General features: G+C 38.6%; 5 protein-coding genes across 12 annotated transcripts; 3 read left to right on the top strand and 2 right to left on the bottom strand.

Moving 5' to 3' along the window:
- Window positions 1-261: 261 nt before the first annotated feature.
- On the top strand, window positions 262-2299 carry Tfb4 (transcription factor B4). Its single transcript, XM_077417806.1, has 6 exons — window positions 262-484; window positions 569-1062; window positions 1153-1275; window positions 1370-1505; window positions 1653-1689; window positions 2158-2299. Exons 1-6 carry the CDS (start codon window positions 475-477, stop codon window positions 2231-2233), a joined length of 876 nt encoding a protein of 291 aa, XP_077273932.1. The 5' UTR covers window positions 262-474; the 3' UTR covers window positions 2234-2299.
- LOC143903829 (anaphase-promoting complex subunit CDC26) lies at window positions 2221-8255 on the bottom strand. Of its 3 annotated transcripts, none has more exons than XM_077417815.1 (2): window positions 7876-8255; window positions 2221-2752 (listed from the first exon to the last, which is right to left on the bottom strand). In XM_077417815.1, exon 2 carries the CDS (start codon window positions 2746-2748, stop codon window positions 2527-2529), a length of 222 nt encoding a protein of 73 aa, XP_077273941.1. In that variant the 5' UTR covers window positions 2749-2752; window positions 7876-8255; the 3' UTR covers window positions 2221-2526. The 3 variants fall into 3 exon arrangements, with proteins under 3 accessions (XP_077273941.1, XP_077273939.1, XP_077273940.1); XM_077417813.1 differs by lacking the exon at window positions 7876-8255 and adding an exon at window positions 3550-3801; XM_077417814.1 differs by lacking the exon at window positions 7876-8255 and adding an exon at window positions 3203-3338.
- Window positions 3427-6990, top strand: Ing3 (inhibitor of growth family, member 3). 3 transcript variants are annotated; one of them, XM_077417794.1, is made up of 7 exons: window positions 3427-3568; window positions 4359-4430; window positions 4518-4877; window positions 5094-5517; window positions 5806-6004; window positions 6069-6189; window positions 6827-6990. In XM_077417794.1, the coding sequence occupies exons 1-6, from the start codon at window positions 3541-3543 to the stop codon at window positions 6183-6185; spliced, it is 1200 nt and encodes a 399-aa protein (XP_077273920.1). In that variant the 5' UTR covers window positions 3427-3540; the 3' UTR covers window positions 6186-6189; window positions 6827-6990. The 3 variants fall into 3 exon arrangements, with proteins under 3 accessions (XP_077273920.1, XP_077273919.1, XP_077273922.1); XM_077417793.1 differs by having other exon boundaries at window positions 6069-6990; XM_077417796.1 differs by lacking the exon at window positions 3427-3568 and adding an exon at window positions 4132-4270 and having other exon boundaries at window positions 6069-6990.
- A 14-nt stretch (window positions 8256-8269) lies between the features above and the next one.
- Window positions 8270-12079, top strand: LOC143903819 (sideroflexin-2-like). The gene is made up of 6 exons (XM_077417797.1): window positions 8270-10230; window positions 10577-10747; window positions 10855-11056; window positions 11371-11669; window positions 11795-11842; window positions 11950-12079. The coding sequence occupies exons 1-6, from the start codon at window positions 10046-10048 to the stop codon at window positions 12059-12061; spliced, it is 1017 nt and encodes a 338-aa protein (XP_077273923.1). The 5' UTR covers window positions 8270-10045; the 3' UTR covers window positions 12062-12079.
- A 135-nt stretch (window positions 12080-12214) lies between these two features.
- On the bottom strand, window positions 12215-18076 carry Sfxn2 (sideroflexin 2). 4 transcript variants are annotated; one of them, XM_077417801.1, is made up of 9 exons: window positions 17790-18076; window positions 15205-15394; window positions 14702-14872; window positions 14163-14361; window positions 13794-13919; window positions 13503-13569; window positions 13289-13388; window positions 13144-13191; window positions 12215-13060 (listed from the first exon to the last, which is right to left on the bottom strand). In XM_077417801.1, the coding sequence occupies exons 2-9, from the start codon at window positions 15357-15359 to the stop codon at window positions 12949-12951; spliced, it is 978 nt and encodes a 325-aa protein (XP_077273927.1). In that variant the 5' UTR covers window positions 15360-15394; window positions 17790-18076; the 3' UTR covers window positions 12215-12948. The 4 variants fall into 4 exon arrangements, with proteins under 4 accessions (XP_077273927.1, XP_077273931.1, XP_077273928.1 ...); XM_077417805.1 differs by lacking the exon at window positions 17790-18076 and adding an exon at window positions 17400-17580; XM_077417802.1 differs by lacking the exon at window positions 17790-18076 and adding an exon at window positions 17274-17579.
- Window positions 18077-18271: the final 195 nt, after the last annotated feature.

The raw sequence follows: 18271 nt of genomic DNA, 5'->3' as shown, positions 1-18271 counted from the left end.
CATACAATATATATAATTTATTTATAAACAATTTTAAAAATAATAAATTTACTAAATTTATATAATTATCAACTATTTGTTATTATAATAATTTTTATATAATTAATAATTTAAATTTTTCTCTTGCAAAAATTTGCTTACCGATGATAATTTCTTTGTTCGACTGTTGATGAATGTGTTCCTATGATGACGCTAAATAACATCTCACAAATTCAATCTAAATTTTTTCACACTGTCGCCACTGTCGCCACTCGCCAGTAGTGTCCAGTGTGCAGTGTGGTGCACGTGTGCACTTGCCTTGCACAGCAGTGGCTGCATTGCTGCATAGTGCATGGGAGATCTGGTGTTTGTTTATTATTAACCTCTAATTATTTCTATACTGGATAAATAACAGAATAGAGAAACTTTATGTGATTCAAAGAAATTTTTTAATTCAAAAGAAAGTGATTTAAAAAAGAAAGAAACTCCAGCAAAATGTCGTCTGGTACATTAACATCCCTATATCAATTTTGTAGATCTGCAATTATTTATCCGACCTCTGTTTACTCATCTACTTGTAAATTTGCAGAAATAGAGACAAGCTTGCTGGTAATCGTTCTGGATGTCAATCCGATGCAGCGGATAGTGAAGCAAGAAACAAAGATACTGTCGCAATGTTTAGATTCTACGATCGTCTTTGCCAATGCACATCTTATGCAGTCGTCCAATAATGAACTGGCGATAATGGCGTGCCACGGCCACAGTGCTAAGTTCCTCTATCCCTGTGAAAATGCAGTAGAAATAAGGCAGATGGATGGACAGTATGAAAAGTTTACCATGGTGGAGCGCACGGTGCGCCAGCAATTGCAGCAGGTCGTCAGTGAGATCTCCATGGATGTTCCGTACATGGAAAGTCTCATCTCCGGCGCGCTCGGTATGGCGTTGTGCTATATCGCTCGGTTGGAGCGAGACAAGGTCGCCGGCCAGAAGCTGCATCCCAGAATATTGGTGATCACTGCCAGCAATGACTCCGCCACGCAGTACATGAACTACATGAACATATTCTTCACCGCACAGAGAATGGTTTTTGTCTCTATTGGTTTTTTTATATTATTATAACGACAGGATCGAGACGATTTGTAACGCAAAGGAATCTATTTGGTTTACTTCCAGAATGTTATTTTGGATGTATGCAGCCTGGATCAGGAGCTGACGCTCTTGCAGCAGGGCTGCGACATAAGCGGCGGCAATTATCTGAAAGTACCACAGCTTGCTGGATTGCTGCAGTATTTACTGGTGAGTCATTCATTGCTTAATTTTATTACAATTGACGCAAACGCGATTATTATGTACACCACAATTTATTTCTGTTTCTTTTTAAATAATTTAGTGGGTGTTTCTGCCGGATCCCAGCGTTAGGTCAAAATTAGTTCTTCCTCCGCCGGTGAAGGTGGATTACAGGGCAGCGTGCTTTTGCCATCAGGAACTTATTGATATTGGATATGTTTGTTCCATATGTTTGTCAAGTAGGTATTGCTCTAAAGTTACGTATAGTTAGCAATGTCAACAGTCAATTTTAATCAATGTGAAACAATGCAGAAAACATTTAAACGCCGATGTTAAACATTGTTAAATTTATTTATATTAAAAAGGTGTCTTTATCTTTTTTATAGTCTTCTGCAAATTCAGTCCAATATGCACTACTTGTCAGTAAGTATTTTCGTAGCTGATATATTAATTGTACTGTGTATTAAGGACGTTCACCGGTCCTTGTACCAGAGAAAATCGAAATTCTATAGATTTTCTTGAAACTGTGAATATATACGTTAATTTAGGTGTGCTTTATGCGTGGTATAAATTTCAGTATCTCTTGCGGTATAAAAATCGAGATACCGAGCCTCCAAAGTTTCAATTTTTACCAAAATTTAGTAGAAGTTGAAACTTTGAGGCTCGGTAGCTTGATTTTTTATACCGCACGAGGTACTGAAATTTATACCACGCATAAAGCACACCTAAATTAACGTATGTTCACAGTTTCACGAAAATCTATAGAAAATCGATTTTCTCTGGTATAAGGACCGGCGAACGTCCTTAATACATATAATAGTACGTGTTATGTATTAATACATTTTGTGTATGTCATAAACGATAACTGTGATTTATTGAAACTTTTTTAAGCACGGTATTCAAGATGCCGGGACCTATGCCGATGAAAGTGAAAAAGAAGAAGAAGATATCGGATATCGTCCATTAACCTTGTATATTTCACACATAGCGATTACATTTTGTAAATAAAAGCAACGTGACATTGTAAAAACTGTTCTTGGGATTATGACTTCTGGATCATAACCAGTGTGATTAATTACAGAGAATTAATTCATTGGATAAAAGAAACAGTCGCAATTTATGTAAGTACGTCGTACATAAATCGTATAAATTTGTACAATATAAATGTGCCGAATAACTTAAAATCAAAATTCTGTTGAAACGCATAATTTGGCCGCTGTTTATTCATGCTGTGATTCGTATCCCGAGTCGGCCGCTACGCTATGTCGTGGTACGATTGTGCGTGGACAGATGCTGCGGCACGTAACCGATGCGCTCCTGAATCTCGCTCTGAGGGATCTTGCCGCCCCACGTGGGCGGGTTCATGGACGCGGACGCTTTCCTCTCGGGATCCTTTTTGGACTCGTGCGCTTTTCTTATTTCCTCGTACACCTGTAGGTCGTCCAGGCGCATTTCTATCCGAGTCGGACTTCGTCGTATCATCGCGCTGAAAAAGAAAATAACATCACATTTTTTTTTTTTTCCAATGCAAGACGAATCTTTCCAAAATTTAATTGAAAGGAGAGTCGAAAAAATTTAACTCGCGACGTCTGAAAAGTGCTTAATCTTCTCCGAGAATCGATCCAAAAGTGAATTTAGTAAAATACAAATGTGCGAATCGAAAAGATTTATCGTATGAAACAAGAAAAGAAAAAAAATATCTCGTTTTCTAGTTTTTTTTCTCGACAATATTTAGGAGCGCGACGTTTGCAGAGCCGTTCGAAAATTAAACGCACAAACGAATGATCCGAGATTCGCCGACAATCGGCAATTTTAACCGGAGAGCGAGCAAAGGGGCGCGTGTCACGGTCACGGATCTTAATATTTCCCCGATCGGGCACCGGGCTCCTCGAGCCACGTCCCTGGCGCCCTTCGCGTAATATGGCGAGGTACATACACACGACGACACGACGATGCTCCAAATAATCCCAAACCAAAGCCGCTTCGCCCGGCCCGATCCGCGTTGTCGTACGACAAACCTCGTCGGTCGCCCACCTCCAAGAGATCCCGGCCGAGCGCCCCGGCCGACGGGCACGAGGGCCGGCGCGAGAGCGCGTCGAGAGCGGGCCCCGAAAATGCGAATGCGGAGGGGTCGGACGCGCGCGGACACGCTCTCGGTCGGCCGACGAGTTTCCCGTTTCCCCGTAAAATACCGCGGTGTTCTGCGGCTATCCGACGACGTGCGGCGGATCCTAGTCAAGTATACCAATCGCGGACGATCGGCGGCGCGGGAAGATGCTCTACCTCGAGGATTACGTCGAAAGTGCGTAGGAAAAGCGGCGCGCACGGCTCGCCCGCGGGATCCTAACCTCCGTTCCGTGGTCGCGCGGCTAACCTAAAAAGGCCCGACTCGCCCGCGCGGGCCCGCGGCGAACGCAGCCATTTTTATTTACGGTCCGCGATCCGCGCCTCCTTTTGCGCGCCGATCGCGACCCGCCCGCGACTCCGTCGTAAAATGCGACGGCGAGGTCGTGCCCTCGACCTCGCGTCGAGAGGTTAGGCGCGGTGTCTGGTCGGCACGGCGAGACGCGCGCGCGTTGCCGAAAAAGATTAATAAATTATCATTCAAATCTGTGGGCTCGACGTTGAATTTCATTGTCTCTTCGTGCCTTTCCAACAACTAATTAAAAATTCATTAAAAATCCCTCCTCTAGAGTAGTAAGACTCCGATGTATGTACTTAGTAACGATGTATTTTTTTTTGTCAACACGAATATGAGGATGAATAGTAATAATAATGAAATATTACAATCCTAAGGAGGAGTACTGATTTTTATGCTATAGATTTAATATTTGTTCGCGAATATATATATATATATATATATATATATATATATATATATATATAAAGTAGATGAAATAGATAGTTTGATATAAAATTGTGTGGCAATCGAAAGACTCGTTACATTATATTAATCACAGAGATTGTCAGGAATAAAATTAGAAACAATGCGGAAGAGTAATACGTAAGAAACTAATTCAGAAATAATTGTATGTTGAAGTTTAGAAGTTGGTAACGATCTCTCTTTGCTGATGTCTGTCTTACGGTTTCAGTGATCGAGCATCTTCCGCAGGAGTTAAGGGACCGGTTTACCGAGATGAGGGAGATGGATCTTGGTGTACAAAGTGTGTATCGTTTGATACAATAGTCAAAACTAACAAAACCGATAACAAGAATAATTCATGTAAAACTAATGTCAAATCTGTCCGCAGATTCCATGGATAGCCTGGAAAAGAAAGTGAAGACGTTCTTTTCCAATGCCAAGAAGATGAAGCTCAGTGAAAAGGAGGCGGAATACGAGGCTATCAGGAAAGAGTACTATAAGACTCTGGAGGATGCCGATGAGAAGGTCCACTTAGCCAATCAGATGTACGACTTGGTGGACAGGTACCTGAGGAGGCTCGATCAGGAGCTGCACAAATTCAAGATGGAATTGGAGGCGGACAATAAGGGCATCACCGAGATTCTGGAGAAGAGATCACTGGAGCTGGACCAGCCACCTACGAATAGTAGCCAAAAAGAAAATCGTTACAGTTTCACTCCAAGCAGAACGCGGGACAATCACAGCCATTGTAAGTGTAATGTCCCTAATAATGCGAATTTTCAATTCACGTTAGACGAAAGATGTATTATTATGTTAAACTCACATAAATCGCAAAATTATCAGGTTACTTCAGGATAATCTGTAAAATTCACTAAGCACTAATGATAAACTTATTCTAAACGGGATAAAATCGTAATATGTAACAATTTTCAGATGTAATTGCCAAATTTCAAATGAATTTTAGCTCGGTCGGAGAAGCGACGGGACTCCAATGCATCTTCTACGTCGGTCGAGAAGAGGCTGGCAATTGAAAAGTTGCCAGCGACGACGAGTCTACCGGAGTCACGACCAGCGTCAGCGAATTCCACGCCTATTATCGCGACGAGCAGTGTCGCGCCGACGCCGGCAGCGATTGCTAATTCTGTGGGATCGGTATGCTATAATCTCGGCCATATCGGTGCCGGCGGTAATGCTATTGCAGCGGCCGCGTCGCAGGCGATCGCGGCCACGCAATCGATGCAACAGGGCAGACGATCCGCCAGTCTAAAGGCGAGCTATGAGGCCATTAACACCGGCGGCGTACACGCCGCGGAATTCAGCAGGGAACTCGCCGGCGCGGCGCAAACCGCCATCGCCGCCATACAGGAGACCACGAAAAAGCATAAAAAGTACATGAGATGTGTAAAAAGAAGAAGCAAATATCAACTAAATTTGTCTCTTATTAATTCTCTCTCTCTTTATGGAAGTATCAATAATTTAGATAATAGATCAATTATACTGAATTAGATATTTCTAAAATGAATGTTTTTAATTAAAAGACTCAGTTAGATAGTCATAGATATTAGATTTAAAATCTCTGTTAAATTAGGGGTGCTGTACAATTTTTTATTTTATTTTATGGAAGAATTTCCTGTACGGTAATTGCTTAAATAACACATTGCTGGTACGAATTTTAGAAAAGTAACAGCCACCGTGCCGAGTTCGAGCGTGATCGCAGCTACGGTGCAACAGCCCGTATCACCACCGGTGGTTACCACAACTACGCAAGTAGTGGACCCGGACAATCCAGATTGGACATACGATCCGAACGAGCCGCGCTATTGCATATGCAATCAAGTGTCGTACGGCGACATGGTCGCTTGTGACAATTCAGACGTAAGACTCGTCGGCATCTTCCAAGTAAATTACAAGCGGATAGATGTATAACGATTGCTTTTAGTGCCCCTTTGAATGGTTCCATTATCCATGTGTGGGCATCACCGCGCCGCCCAAGGGGAAGTGGTACTGCCCTCAGTGTACGTCCTCGATGAAGAGGCGTGGCGGACGGAAGAACTGATTAGGTGAGAAGAAGAAGGAGAAGAAAAAGCTAAGGAACCTTGTTGACCACGTTAAGAAAGCATTGTTGCTACTACCTCTTAGACACTGTCCGTCGAGTACCGACTTAGTTAGGAAGCCATTATTAGCTCTGATTTTGTATAACTTTTTCAACGTGCTGTTTCGAGTCCGCGTCGTCATCTTGACCTTCGGTCTTCTTTTTTTCGCAATTGACCGAGCATACACAGGTACGACAATGTTCTATCAAAATCTCGAAGTACATCTAACGGATATATCATACGGATAAATCGAAAGATTTCATATACATCTCAATATGTTTCGCATACCGCCGTTACCTCTGAGCGATAAGGGAAACGGGACGAGATAAACAAATGGTGATTCGGAAAATATGAGAATCGTTGTAATGTATTCTTCGACGAGTTTGAAATTGACTTGCTTCTCCTCAAAAACTTAGAGATATTTAGGTATTAGGTATTTAATAGAAAACATTTCCCGATTAATTAGGCTGTAAATAAGTAAAGGAGCTCCATTTTTTAAGTAATTTTAGATGAGCCTTAGTTTAATAGAAACTTAATTTTGTGTAAAATTTGAACCTCCAATATTTAATGTGTTGAAAATGAAGAATTTACTTTTTTGATGAAGGAAAACCGAACGCGAAACTAAACTTCGAATTCGTCTGAGGATAGCGACTTACTCTTTCGAAGCCACTTTATAAACGGATTCTACTAATTTCGAGGAAAGAATTGTAGCGAATTGGTGTATAAATAAAATTATCTATGCAGCGAGGCGAACGTTGCCAAAACGAATGGTCATATTTCTCTCGGCTAATTTACCACCATTTTCCGTATCCACAAGCACAATTCGAATTTATCTCATCTTTAATTTATCTTAATTTCACCCCTCTTGCCGCAAAGTCACAAGATGCAATGTAATGTTCCGAATTTCATTTTGTGCATATTGATACCAATTTAAGATTCACTTATGATTACGAATTTTCCTCCTCGGCAAGCTATAGTTACGTTAATCCTGAATCCCAGTAAAAACCTCACAACGGTCTTTCTTCAAAATATTAATCAAGCAACAGAGAAACCACAACATAAATATAAGTATAATTGTGAAAGTAACAGCGGATATCTCTATGACTAATGTTTCTAGGTCCATCATTTTGCACTATTAATAGACACCATGCTCGTAATTTGTTATCCTAATCGGCGACTGGATCGTGCGATCCTCGAAGAATTCCGATAGACGAATAGTTTGTCGAACACCTCGCCGCTTCGTGACATTTCAAGATGATCGCGTGTTCCATGTTTGTGTTTATCTACAGTTTTGTTTTCTTTTAGAGAAATTGAACGCAAAATACGAATTCTCACGCGTGCGAACTGCTGTTTCGAGCAACTCTATCCAAATGAATCCTGGAGAGCAGAGATTTTCTAACCGAGTTAGAAGGCAAAATTGTAACGAATTGATATACAACGTACAAATATAATGAATCGTGCAACAGAGATGAAGGTCGCCGAGATAAAGAATCACATTTCTGTCGACTAGCTGCCATTTATGAGTCAGCGAGCAATTCGAATTTATCTCGTCTTTATCTTAATTTCTCTTTTCCGCCATGAAATTGCCGGATGCAATATTTAATACACACTCCATTTCACGCAGAAAAATATCGCGGTTCGACATTTACTTACATTAACTGCTCGAAAATTTGTCCGAATATTCTCCAGTTATGTCGTCCTTGAAAATAGATGGGATTAAAACAGGAGAACAGAGGTGTTTCCCTTCAACATCTTTCGCGTACTCTCACATTAACTGATAGCAGAAAAGCAGCAAGAGAACAGTTATGACGGTTACTAAAACGAGAATCACATTCATTTCGCCGAAAAGCTCCATATTTCGCTATCAGTGCGGCGTTTACTTGCTGCTTTAAATTAGCGGATTGTTAAACACTAATTAACACAGCACGCACTGTATATGCGCAATTTATTATGTTCGGCGATTTGATCGTATGAATTTCGATGGATCTCGAGGATTTTACGCGTATACTGTCTCACGCCAATGTTTTCGCGAGATTGGGAAGCGTCTCGATAAAAGCGATGCGCGACATTTCGAAGAGCGATCGCGTTTCCGTCCATGAGTTTATATTTACGTTTTCATCGCTCTTAGAACACGAGATTCAAACTCGCGTGTATGGGAAGCCGGGTAGCGGCTGCCGTTTCCAGCGATTTTATTCAAACGAATTTTGGGGGTGTCGATTTTCGGGAAGAAAGACCTGTCCTGGATTAAACAAATAAAAGTAAACCGTGCAGAGACGAATGCCGTTGCCGAGATAATCGCGCGCGTTTCTTCCGATTGACTGTCTTTTCGTGTTCTCAAACAATCCGAAATCTATTTCATATATACCTTTAATCCCTTTTCATCTCTATTCTTTCGTTACGAACATTATTCGGCGCAGTCAATGAACGCTCCGAGCTCCGAATTTCATTTCATGCATGGAGGATATAAATTCAAGAGGAACTTTACCAATTGCTTGGAAATTGTTTAACCCCATTTGAATATTTCCGCGGTTATATCATTTCATTTGAATATGAATTTAGGTAACTTAAGCTTGATATGATCAGTCAAATCAATTGGCAAAGGCATACCAAAACCAATGATGCGTTAAAGTATTGAGTACGAAAGAGAAAAGTGACAAATATTTAAAGTTTCTACTTCGTCATTTTCATCCATTTCGTTATCAGTCGCTTGGCTATTGCTTCAAATTATCAAATAATTCAAACAAATGTTAACACTGTAACACATGGCGTTAATAAAAATATTACTATAGATATTATATTCAACGAATGTTCAAAACTTCGTTCTGAGTATGAAGATATTAATTCAAGATCTACTTACTTAAAAATATTCTAGTTCTTTTCACATATGGTTAGTTTTGTCTGATTCTAAAATCTGATCTTCAATGTAAACAGACCACGTTCTTGCAAATAAATAAGTAATTAAATATATGCACAAGTGCGACAAGGTATATATGTGTAAAAATAACAAAAATCTGTATATATTAATTCAAGAATTTATTATAATTGAACATCCTCGAGTATCATTTCGTTTATTCGGTATACGAATTTCAACCCTACTTTTATTATCATTCAATTATTATCATTCAACCTTTATTATCATTCAACCCTACTAATAATTTTTCTATCATCAGCCGAAGGCCTTTCGTCACCTATTAATGAACTACTAAATAGTCACTTATTAATAAACGTTACTAAAAACATTGAAGGACACAAAATGAAATTGTTTTCATAATTAATCTACAGTCTTCAATCATGGTCACTCATTAATAAACTATTACCAAAAACATGATAAAAAATTATTTTCAATAATTAATTTTTGGGATAATACTTTTTTTTCATCTGACATATTGCCATATGTCTTGAAAATATGTACAAGCGGTTGTCAGAGCAACGAGTAGTAAAAGAACGAAACCAGCAGCCTTGCTCCTTTTTCTGTCTACGTGATATTGAAAACGCATGATCTATCTCTTTTCATGTCTTATTGGTTATAAGTTCACGATGTACTGTGAAATACCGTTGTGACAGAGTGCCCCATTTTATAAACATACTAAATAAATGCTATGAGAACAAAGAATGCTGGAAATCATATCGGAATTATCACGCGCCTTTTATCTCTTCAATCCGTCTAAACTGTCAGCATAGCTGTTTAAATTTATTTAGCACAGTCTCTTCTGCATTATATCGTAGCTGTCATTTCTGCGTACGTATATTTTTGCTTATACTAGTATTTTTAATCGTAAATTCGAAAATAACGAGAGATACGCGATTAGTTGGGCGACTGGCGATGAAGGGAAAGAGTGGCAAACTTGGAGGTGAATCCGAAGATAGGATCGACGTCGATAAACCACTTTGGAACCAGGACACGTATCTCGGAAGATGGATGCATTACGCCTTCATCACCGACTGTCGTACGATACTCGTGCCGGAGGACAAATTGTGGGAAGCAAAAAAGCTCTGCGAAGACTACAAGTAAGTTGTACTGGTAACGCTTTTTCTCTCTTCTCTCTCCTTCTTTTTCTAAATTAATTTTTTCATAAATCTCTTCTCAAATCAATTTGTTAGCATTTCAATTTTTAAAGAAATCAAGTTTATTGTAAGAATTATTTAAAAAAATAATACATGATTATTATATAATTATAAATAATAATATTATATGTCACATATTATATACATGTAGATAAAAATTTATATAATACAATTATATATAATATGTAAAATATACATATAAATATAATTATATTAAATTATATAGTTATAATAATTTATGTTTAAAACGTTAATGTTTATTATTATTTATTGTTCGACTGTTATTCAGAGCCGGGAAGGAGCCGGAGGGCTTGCAAAGAAAGGACATAATCTACGCGAAGAAGCTCAAGGATAGCGCCTTCCATCCCGACAACGGCGAGCTCATGCACGTGATAGGGAGAATGTCCTTCCAGTTGCCTGGTTCCGTCGCCCTTACCGCTGCCATGTTGACCTTCTACAAGTTAACTTTCTAGACAAATAATAAATATAACCGTCCCACGCGCACGAATTCCCGATCAATCGATTCCCGTACGATTCTATTTCTATCGTGCACGATATTTCCTTCAGATCCGCCTTCGGCGTGATAGCCTGCCAGCTGGTTAATCAAGGCCTCAACGCATTTGTCAATTACACTAATCGAAACGCGATGAGCGACGAGCCGCAGGACACCGACGTTATCCGGCAGGCGTTCGTGCTCGCCACCGCGGCGAGTTGCGCGGCCGCTTTGGGATTCAGGAAGCTGTTCTCCACCAGAGGCACTCTCTTTGCAGTTAATTCACCCTAAATCTAATTCCTCGTTCTTTCCCGAATTTCCTGTTTTATCCATACGAACGTTTAAAAGACGTCATCAAACAATGTCTCAATTTTCCTCTAATCGTAAGAAAATGACAACTAATAAAATTCTATAAAACTGTAAATCTAATTATAATTCGCGATCTCAAGGCTTTCGAGACTTTTACTTATAATTGTCATTTTTTAAGAGTATTTGGATTCCTTTTTTTTTTAAATATCGGAAAATTAATTGTAACGCAAAGAGGAACGCAAGATCGATGAGGGTTCAAGAGATTGTCTTCTTCATCGCAGAGATTCGCTCCGTTTTGCGCGGTGGCTGCCGGCAACATGGTAAATCTCCCCATCATGCGGCAACGGGAGATCGAACGGGGTATTCCCATATTTGTCAAGAACGGTGACGAGGTGTGCATCATGAAGTCGCAGGTGGCCGCGGTCAAGGGTATCTCCGAGTGCATCTTCACAAGGATAATAATGGCCGCGCCCGGAATGCTGATGATCCCGATAATCACGCAACGCATGCGATCGTATTGCTTCTACCAACTTCGTCCGTGGATCACATTTCCCGTCGAAATTGGCTTATGCACTCTCTGGTAATCCTCATAGCGTGTTTACGTAAATTGATATTGGGCAATCTCGCACAAATGACGCAAGTGTTGATAAGAAAAATCTCTGGCGCAAAGTATATTAACAAATGTCCCTTTTTCTCCTTATATAGCTTGCTGGTCATGATCCCTTCGGCGCTCGCCATTTTTCCGCAGAGAAAGTAAGAGTTGAAATTAATTCTGAATACTTTTGAATAAAAGAATTAATTCTTTTTTAAATAAGGAATGTATTAAATAAAGACATCAGTAACATGTTTTTCCTATTAAGCTCGATGACACCGGAAATGTTAAAAATATGTCCGGAGGAGTACGAAATATTTCGAGAGAAAATGGGCCAGCGCAAACATCCGGATAAAGTTTATTATAACAAGGGATTGTAGTCAGTATAAATAAAAATAAATTTATATTCTGTTTCGTATTGTACAAATATAAACGTATTATTAGACTTTCCATTCGATCTGTGAAGTTTTTGAATTCCCAAAATATGATGAAATTATATAGGAATTGTTAAAGCTGCATAGAAAATGCTAATATTCAATTATCGAACCACATTTATTGATGCAATCGTGATGTTACTATATCTATCATTAATTATATATGTAGCAAAGAGTTTCTTATTGTATCTATATGTGGCAGCATTTTTACCTTTGACAGGCATCACAAAATTCAATAATATTAATAACATTAAGTAATTACAATGCTTAAGTAAATATTGTATTTAAAATATGCAAAACTTATAAATTAATGTTAAAACGCCTGACACAGGAACAATAAAGCACTTATTTATATAAATAAAATTATTGCTACAATTTTTGTAATTATGCGTCAGTAAAACACCAATGTCAACGTTTCATCCTTTACTAATCTATTGTTTCTATTGCATCGTGGCTAAAGACACTTCTCTCTTATCGTAAGATACTTTAGCATGTGCCGACGTAATTTTATTTTGTCACCCTGCGGATATTACGTTTTGTGTCTAAATCCTAATTTAAAATTGACTAAACGTTAATTTAAAAAATTTAATACCTCAAATCATAAGAAAGAGTTGTGCGTAAATTTTTAACAGCAAATTAAACAAATTCCTATTATAATAATTAACTCTAACTTAATAAGTTATATTAATATCAATTTCGAGTTTGTTTCTGATCCAGCACAGAAAAGTTTACCATCACTGTGTCACTTGAAACAACGATATTTTTATAAAGGATGGAATAACAACACTTATTTACGTTTTTAATTTCATAGGACTAGAACTTTTCTCATAACATTATAACCCCTTGTTAAAATATAAATACGTCGGCAGTTTGCCTTCGCAATTCTTTTGTAGTAACTCGTAGTTTTCCGGCTCCCAGCGCTGCAAGGTGGTCGTTTTGAAGAAGCTACAAAACGCATCGCATAATAAATTAAAAATAAAATATAGAAAGAAGAGTTTTCAAATGTAGAATATAGAAACATTGTTTACCACATTTGTGGAAATAGCGCACACGCCGTCGGCACCATAAACGTCAGCCTATTTGACACAAAATTCACATAATAATTAATGTAACATTTTAACGGCAACGATAAGGCAGGCAAAAATAAGATAAAAAAGGGTGTGATATACTTACGAAATTCCACACATCATAATTTGTATCGGCGCGTGCAGTGGTTTGATTCTCTGCATCCACGCGTATTTCTCCAATCTTTCCATTATGGGCGGTAGGATAACTGCGGAAATTAATTATCGTTTTAATTAACTAGACGTAATGCTGCAAATAAATTCGTAGAAAATTTTAATAAGTAATTTAAATCGAGATGTTTAATCGATTTTTCAATACATACGCATGCCGGGTGCGCACATGACGATTCTCGAAACGACGACTTGACTGATGCCTTTCACAGCCGCGAGCTGAAAACATTTAACAACGGTTACTAAAAAATTCCAATATGTTTAGCATGAAGTTTAATAAGATTTACAACGACACCATACTCCAAAATTTTAATATTATCTCAACTTGCAAATTTAATTTGATAAGATATATAAATTAATCTTTATGTGCGTGTGCGTTGTGTGTGTGTGTGTGTGTGTGTAAAATTGAGCAAATTTATTCGCCAGCTATAGATAATGTATACCTTCGATTTTGTAAGTTTCCTGCCGTCCTCGTCAACGAGATCCACGCCGTTCGCAATTTCATTCTGTCTCATTAGAGGGATATTAGCGCAATTAGCGGCCGCCACTGCGGCGAACGGAACGTACCTCTGAAATAAGTTTTTTATCTCTTGTATTCAGTAATCTAGGCTTCCAACAATTCGAGACGAGTCTCGGATACTTTATTTTAAATTATATACAGGGTGCTCCAAAAATAAAAGCTCTAATATGGTCGATCTTCTTACAAATTAAAATAAACTACTTCAATTTCGTCAAAATGGAAGGTTCGTTAGTTATTGATGTAATTTCTGGGACACTCCGCGTAGTTTCTAAATTGCTCTTGCAAAACTTACAGCCATTAAAGGGCTCGCGCGTTTCTCCCAATACGATTTGCATCCTATCGCAGTTATCATCGCCGCGACAGTAGCACTAATGTAAGCTACACCTAGCTGATTGGTCGTTACAGGACTGTTAGCATTCCTGTTGGTGTAATTGACGAGCGCGTTGAAAGACTGGTTGACCCATTGCCAAAAAACTACCGCTTGAGTCGTCCTAGATCGAATCAACATAGTTAGTACATAGTGCGTTAGAAAAGAAGCACAATAACATGTTCTATATAGATCACGCGATAAGTTCTTGAAACGAAGAATGAATTCATGAAATCATAGGAGCTCGATTAACAAAAACCTCATATTTTATTAAAATTTTATTAAAATAATTAATAAATTTTTATTACAATTTAAATAAATAAAATCAATATTTTTTTTACTTGGTTGCCGAAACGTTTCTGGTTTCTTCAAAATGTCGATATGATCAAACGAAAGAATCTCCAATGACCGTGGCACGAAAACGGGATCGAATTTCCAATGAAAAATTGAGTTCTGCAGAATACCTGTAAAATTGAAGCATAGCGCCGGTAATGGCCATTCCTCCCGGCACCTGGAAGGACATTCTGCCGAAGACATTCTGCAGATCGCCGGTGTCGGGATGAAAGGCGGATTCGTACAGCTTCCTCGCATAGATGATTTGCTCTCTGGTAGTATCGGCTGGCTCTTTGCCAATTCTATAACGTACAAGAGGCGAAGATTTTCAAGCGATTCGAGAATACAAAGTCGAATGCGTACAGCGTCCCGCATTGGCCGCATTATTATTCCCAATAACAAATTTTAATTCAAAGGAAACTTAGGTTGAACACAAATGTATCGACATTTCCAAAACTGGTTCAAAAGAGAGAGAATTGATAAATATATTAAATATATATAACAGACATAAATATTCGATATTATTGACAGTGCTAAAATTTTCGTTTTCGAGCTGATCAATGCTCGTCGAATCTACTATAAAACAAAAAAGAAATTTCACGAAATTGCGTGACGTATATATGTTTCCTATCACCTGTACAGCTCGCACAACTTCTTAGCAGCTAACAGCTCCGATTCTGATTTGACGCAGGTGCGGAAGTCGGTCATCCACGCGAAGTATTTCCACCGTCCCACGAAGGTGTTTAGATCCCACAAGGGTTTGTCCAGGTCCATTCTCTCATTCGTCATCGTGTCCAATTAAGAGATATCTCCAGCGCAAATGTCTAATCAGAAATATAATTTGTGAAGCGGAAGAGATAAGTTATAATTTTACAAAATTGACTTTTTGTAAATTGGAAAAAATCTTAATTTCCTTTCTTTTTAATATGTTTTCGATGTATTTACTGTTATTTATAAATTGGAAAACTTTCGCTCGGTTGATACGCGCGATAAAGAGCATACAGAGTGTCTCAAAGTGCTAGAGTAACATTCTAAGACAAGATATACTGCAAGTTTTATACAAATGGATCTTACGTCGAATGCTGGCCGTTTTGCGTGATCATACGTTTCGCATGTTTCGCATATAAGCCATGCTTCCTTTCGTAATGTTACAAGAAGTCCGACAAAATGAGGATATATTTATAGTTTCAGTGCGCGAGCTCTCTCTCTCTCTCTCTCTCTCTCTCTCTCTCTCTCTCTCTCTCTCTCTCTCTCTCTCTCTCTCTCTCACTCACTCTCTCTCTCTCTCTCTCTAGCTCTGTGCATGAAAATAGTGCGCTGCGGTCGAGCATTTTTAATATACTCGCAGCAATTTTCGCTCCTTGTCATCGAGATGTTACGTAATATTTTTCCACGAGCAGAATGAGCATAATAGATAATACACATACATATAATAATTATAGAGCAAAAGATAAAGGTCAGTATTTATTGTCGATGCAAATATTCTTCAAAGTAAATCTAGCAAAGAACGAACGATATTAATGTTGTAATCATTATACTATTCATACAATTTTTAAGTCGATTTGAAGTCATAATTCTTGTATTTCGTTTCTCTTTTACATTCTTTTTCGTCAACAAACTTTATCTAAAACCTTGAAATTTTGTTTCGTCACCAAACTTTATTCAGAACTTTATCTAAAACTTTGAAATTTTTCCATTCAGAAATATCTAGTTTTGTGTCTACAGAGAAATACAAATCTATATATCCATTATATTTTTTCAAATTTATTTCTATATGCATTAAAAAATTATTATAAGTCTCCTACAGATAATTTTTGATAACAGATTCTTTTGTTTTGGCATATTATGTCAAATGTGCCTTCCATATATATTGGAATAAAATAGGGGGATCAAATTTTAATATTCTTCTTCACAACATATTTCATATTCTTCCTCTTTGATTCGCGAGCAACAGATGCAAGTGTAAAATTTTGAAAACTTTTTCGCGAACGTTCGGTTATCAGCTAGTGACGAGATATCGGCTTTGATTTTTAGATTACCTACCGCAAATGATAATGATAATGCGATTATACTCGCATGCAATTTAAGAAGCGTTACAGATTAGGACGCTTTATTGTATAACAAAGCTTTTAGAGATTAAGACGTCTATAATATTCTATAACATCAAAACGGCCTATTACGATCGAAATTTCAACTGTAAACAAATCTAATAAGCGATCATATCTCATCAAGAAATAAAATAAAGGGACAGTCCGCGAAAGTCGGAATAACGCTAAATCGTTTGCAATCTCATAGTGGAATCGATAGATAAGCGTCATTGCGCATTAATCGGTGTTGTGTCATTCGTACATATATACGTCGCCGCTAATCATTCGAATGCAAGCCGTAATTGCGCAAGAACGTATTACACGTTTCAAGAGCCCCAGCACACTTTTCAAATCATCAAGTAAAAACAAAAACATTAGAGCAATAAGGACAAATTGTAATAATTAATTAACAATAAAACCTGCTTCTCTGTTCATATTGCCATTAACCAATTTAATTCAATCGAATAAATCTTAATTTGGTTTAGTCGACGTATATAATTTAAATTATATTAACTTTCTTATCGCAATTAAAAAGTTTTAATTTATAGATCTCTCTCATCTTTTTTTTTTTATTTCTAATTCTTTTCATTATCTTTTTTCTCACTGGAATACCAACCAGTACGATTTGTAACGTGATTTTTGTCGTCTTTTCGTTATTTAGTCAATGTGAACAATCCTAAATTATTTGCAGCTGTGAGAACGTGCGAACATGGCTTGACAAGCGTCACCACATTACACGCACTTTTCGCATTATCAATATATTCCTCTCGTGCATCACTTCATCTCTTCCAGCACTCGTCACATCCCTGTATCGACTCATCTCCGCGCTCTCAGAAGCGGTCGCGGTCGAAGCGGCGCGGCGACCCAGTTTTCGGTAGGGTGCACCCGGCGGCAATCACAGTGGTCGGTGGTCGAACCAAATGACCACTTGTGTTTACCATAACCATAGCGCTTTTTACATCAAACGTCAACAACGTAGACGCACGGAGCAGAAGGATTACGGCCGCTATCGGGCCGCAAATTGGACCCGGTGGCGAATAATCCTGCCCTCCGCTGCACTCGCGTCGGCGTCGCCTTGAAGCGCTTGCCGCTTATGCAACGTTTTATTAAAGCATAAATTCTAGCCACTCACCCCACCCGTGAAACGCACGCTGCACGCTGGAGTTGCGCTCGGCCGTTCCCGGCCGTTCTGTCTCAATGTCGTCTGTCGTCGGCAAGCGCCGAGCCGGGACGTGTGTGCCACAGTGCGACGGGCGCCCGGCGCCGAATCCAAAAGGAGCGATACCGCGTGCGATGATCGTATCGTACAAGAGCCCTTATTACTACGCTACTGACACCGGCAAACGCGCCTTTCAATGGGAGAGAACTTGCGCTAAGCCGCGTTCACATACCGTTTACAACATTGTGTGCAACGCAGTGTCAATAGAATCTATTTTAATCTCACATCGTTGTCCATTATTTTGATTAGAATCCAAGACTTTACAAAATCAGAGATTTATATATATATATATATATTAAATAAAAAGATGTACGTATATAACGTAGAGATGGAACTACGCTACATCAGTTTTATCATATCAATCCGCGCAAATTTGCTGCTCTGAAAATCTGACG

This window comes from Temnothorax americanus, unplaced genomic scaffold (assembly GCF_048541705.1).
Source record: "Temnothorax americanus isolate GAGA-0224 unplaced genomic scaffold, ASM4854170v1 Scaffold5, whole genome shotgun sequence".
NCBI lineage: Eukaryota > Metazoa > Arthropoda > Insecta > Hymenoptera > Formicidae > Temnothorax > Temnothorax americanus.
This window is presented reverse-complemented; position numbering and strand designations above follow the sequence as displayed.

Excerpts from the sequence above, each read along its gene's own strand:
- Tfb4 (XM_077417806.1), top strand. Across the intron at positions 1,063-1,152 it reads TCTTCACCGCACAGAGAATG|AATGTTATTTTGGATGTATG; the intron begins GTTTTTGTCTCT and ends GTTTACTTCCAG. Across the intron at positions 1,276-1,369 it reads GATTGCTGCAGTATTTACTG|TGGGTGTTTCTGCCGGATCC; the intron begins GTGAGTCATTCA and ends TAAATAATTTAG.
- LOC143903829 (XM_077417815.1), bottom strand. The coding sequence starts at position 2,748 with ATGATACGACGAAGTCCGACTCGGATAGAAATGCGCCTGGACGACCTA.
- Ing3 (XM_077417794.1), top strand. The coding sequence starts at position 3,541 with ATGCTCTACCTCGAGGATTACGTCGAAA. Across the intron at positions 3,569-4,358 it reads CCTCGAGGATTACGTCGAAA|TGATCGAGCATCTTCCGCAG; the intron begins GTGCGTAGGAAA and ends TTACGGTTTCAG. Across the intron at positions 6,005-6,068 it reads TCGCTTGTGACAATTCAGAC|TGCCCCTTTGAATGGTTCCA; the intron begins GTAAGACTCGTC and ends GATTGCTTTTAG.
- LOC143903819 (XM_077417797.1), top strand. The coding sequence starts at position 10,046 with ATGAAGGGAAAGAGTGGCAAACTTGGAGGTGAATCCGAAGATAGGATC. Across the intron at positions 10,231-10,576 it reads AAGCTCTGCGAAGACTACAA|AGCCGGGAAGGAGCCGGAGG; the intron begins GTAAGTTGTACT and ends ACTGTTATTCAG. Across the intron at positions 11,670-11,794 it reads ATTGGCTTATGCACTCTCTG|CTTGCTGGTCATGATCCCTT; the intron begins GTAATCCTCATA and ends CTCCTTATATAG.
- Sfxn2 (XM_077417801.1), bottom strand. The coding sequence starts at position 15,359 with ATGACGAATGAGAGAATGGACCTGGACAAACCCTTGTGGGATCTAAAC. Across the intron at positions 13,389-13,502 it reads CATGTGCGCACCCGGCATGC|TTATCCTACCGCCCATAATG; the intron begins GTATGTATTGAA and ends TAATTTCCGCAG. Across the intron at positions 13,192-13,288 it reads ATTATGATGTGTGGAATTTC|GCTGACGTTTATGGTGCCGA; the intron begins GTAAGTATATCA and ends TGTGTCAAATAG.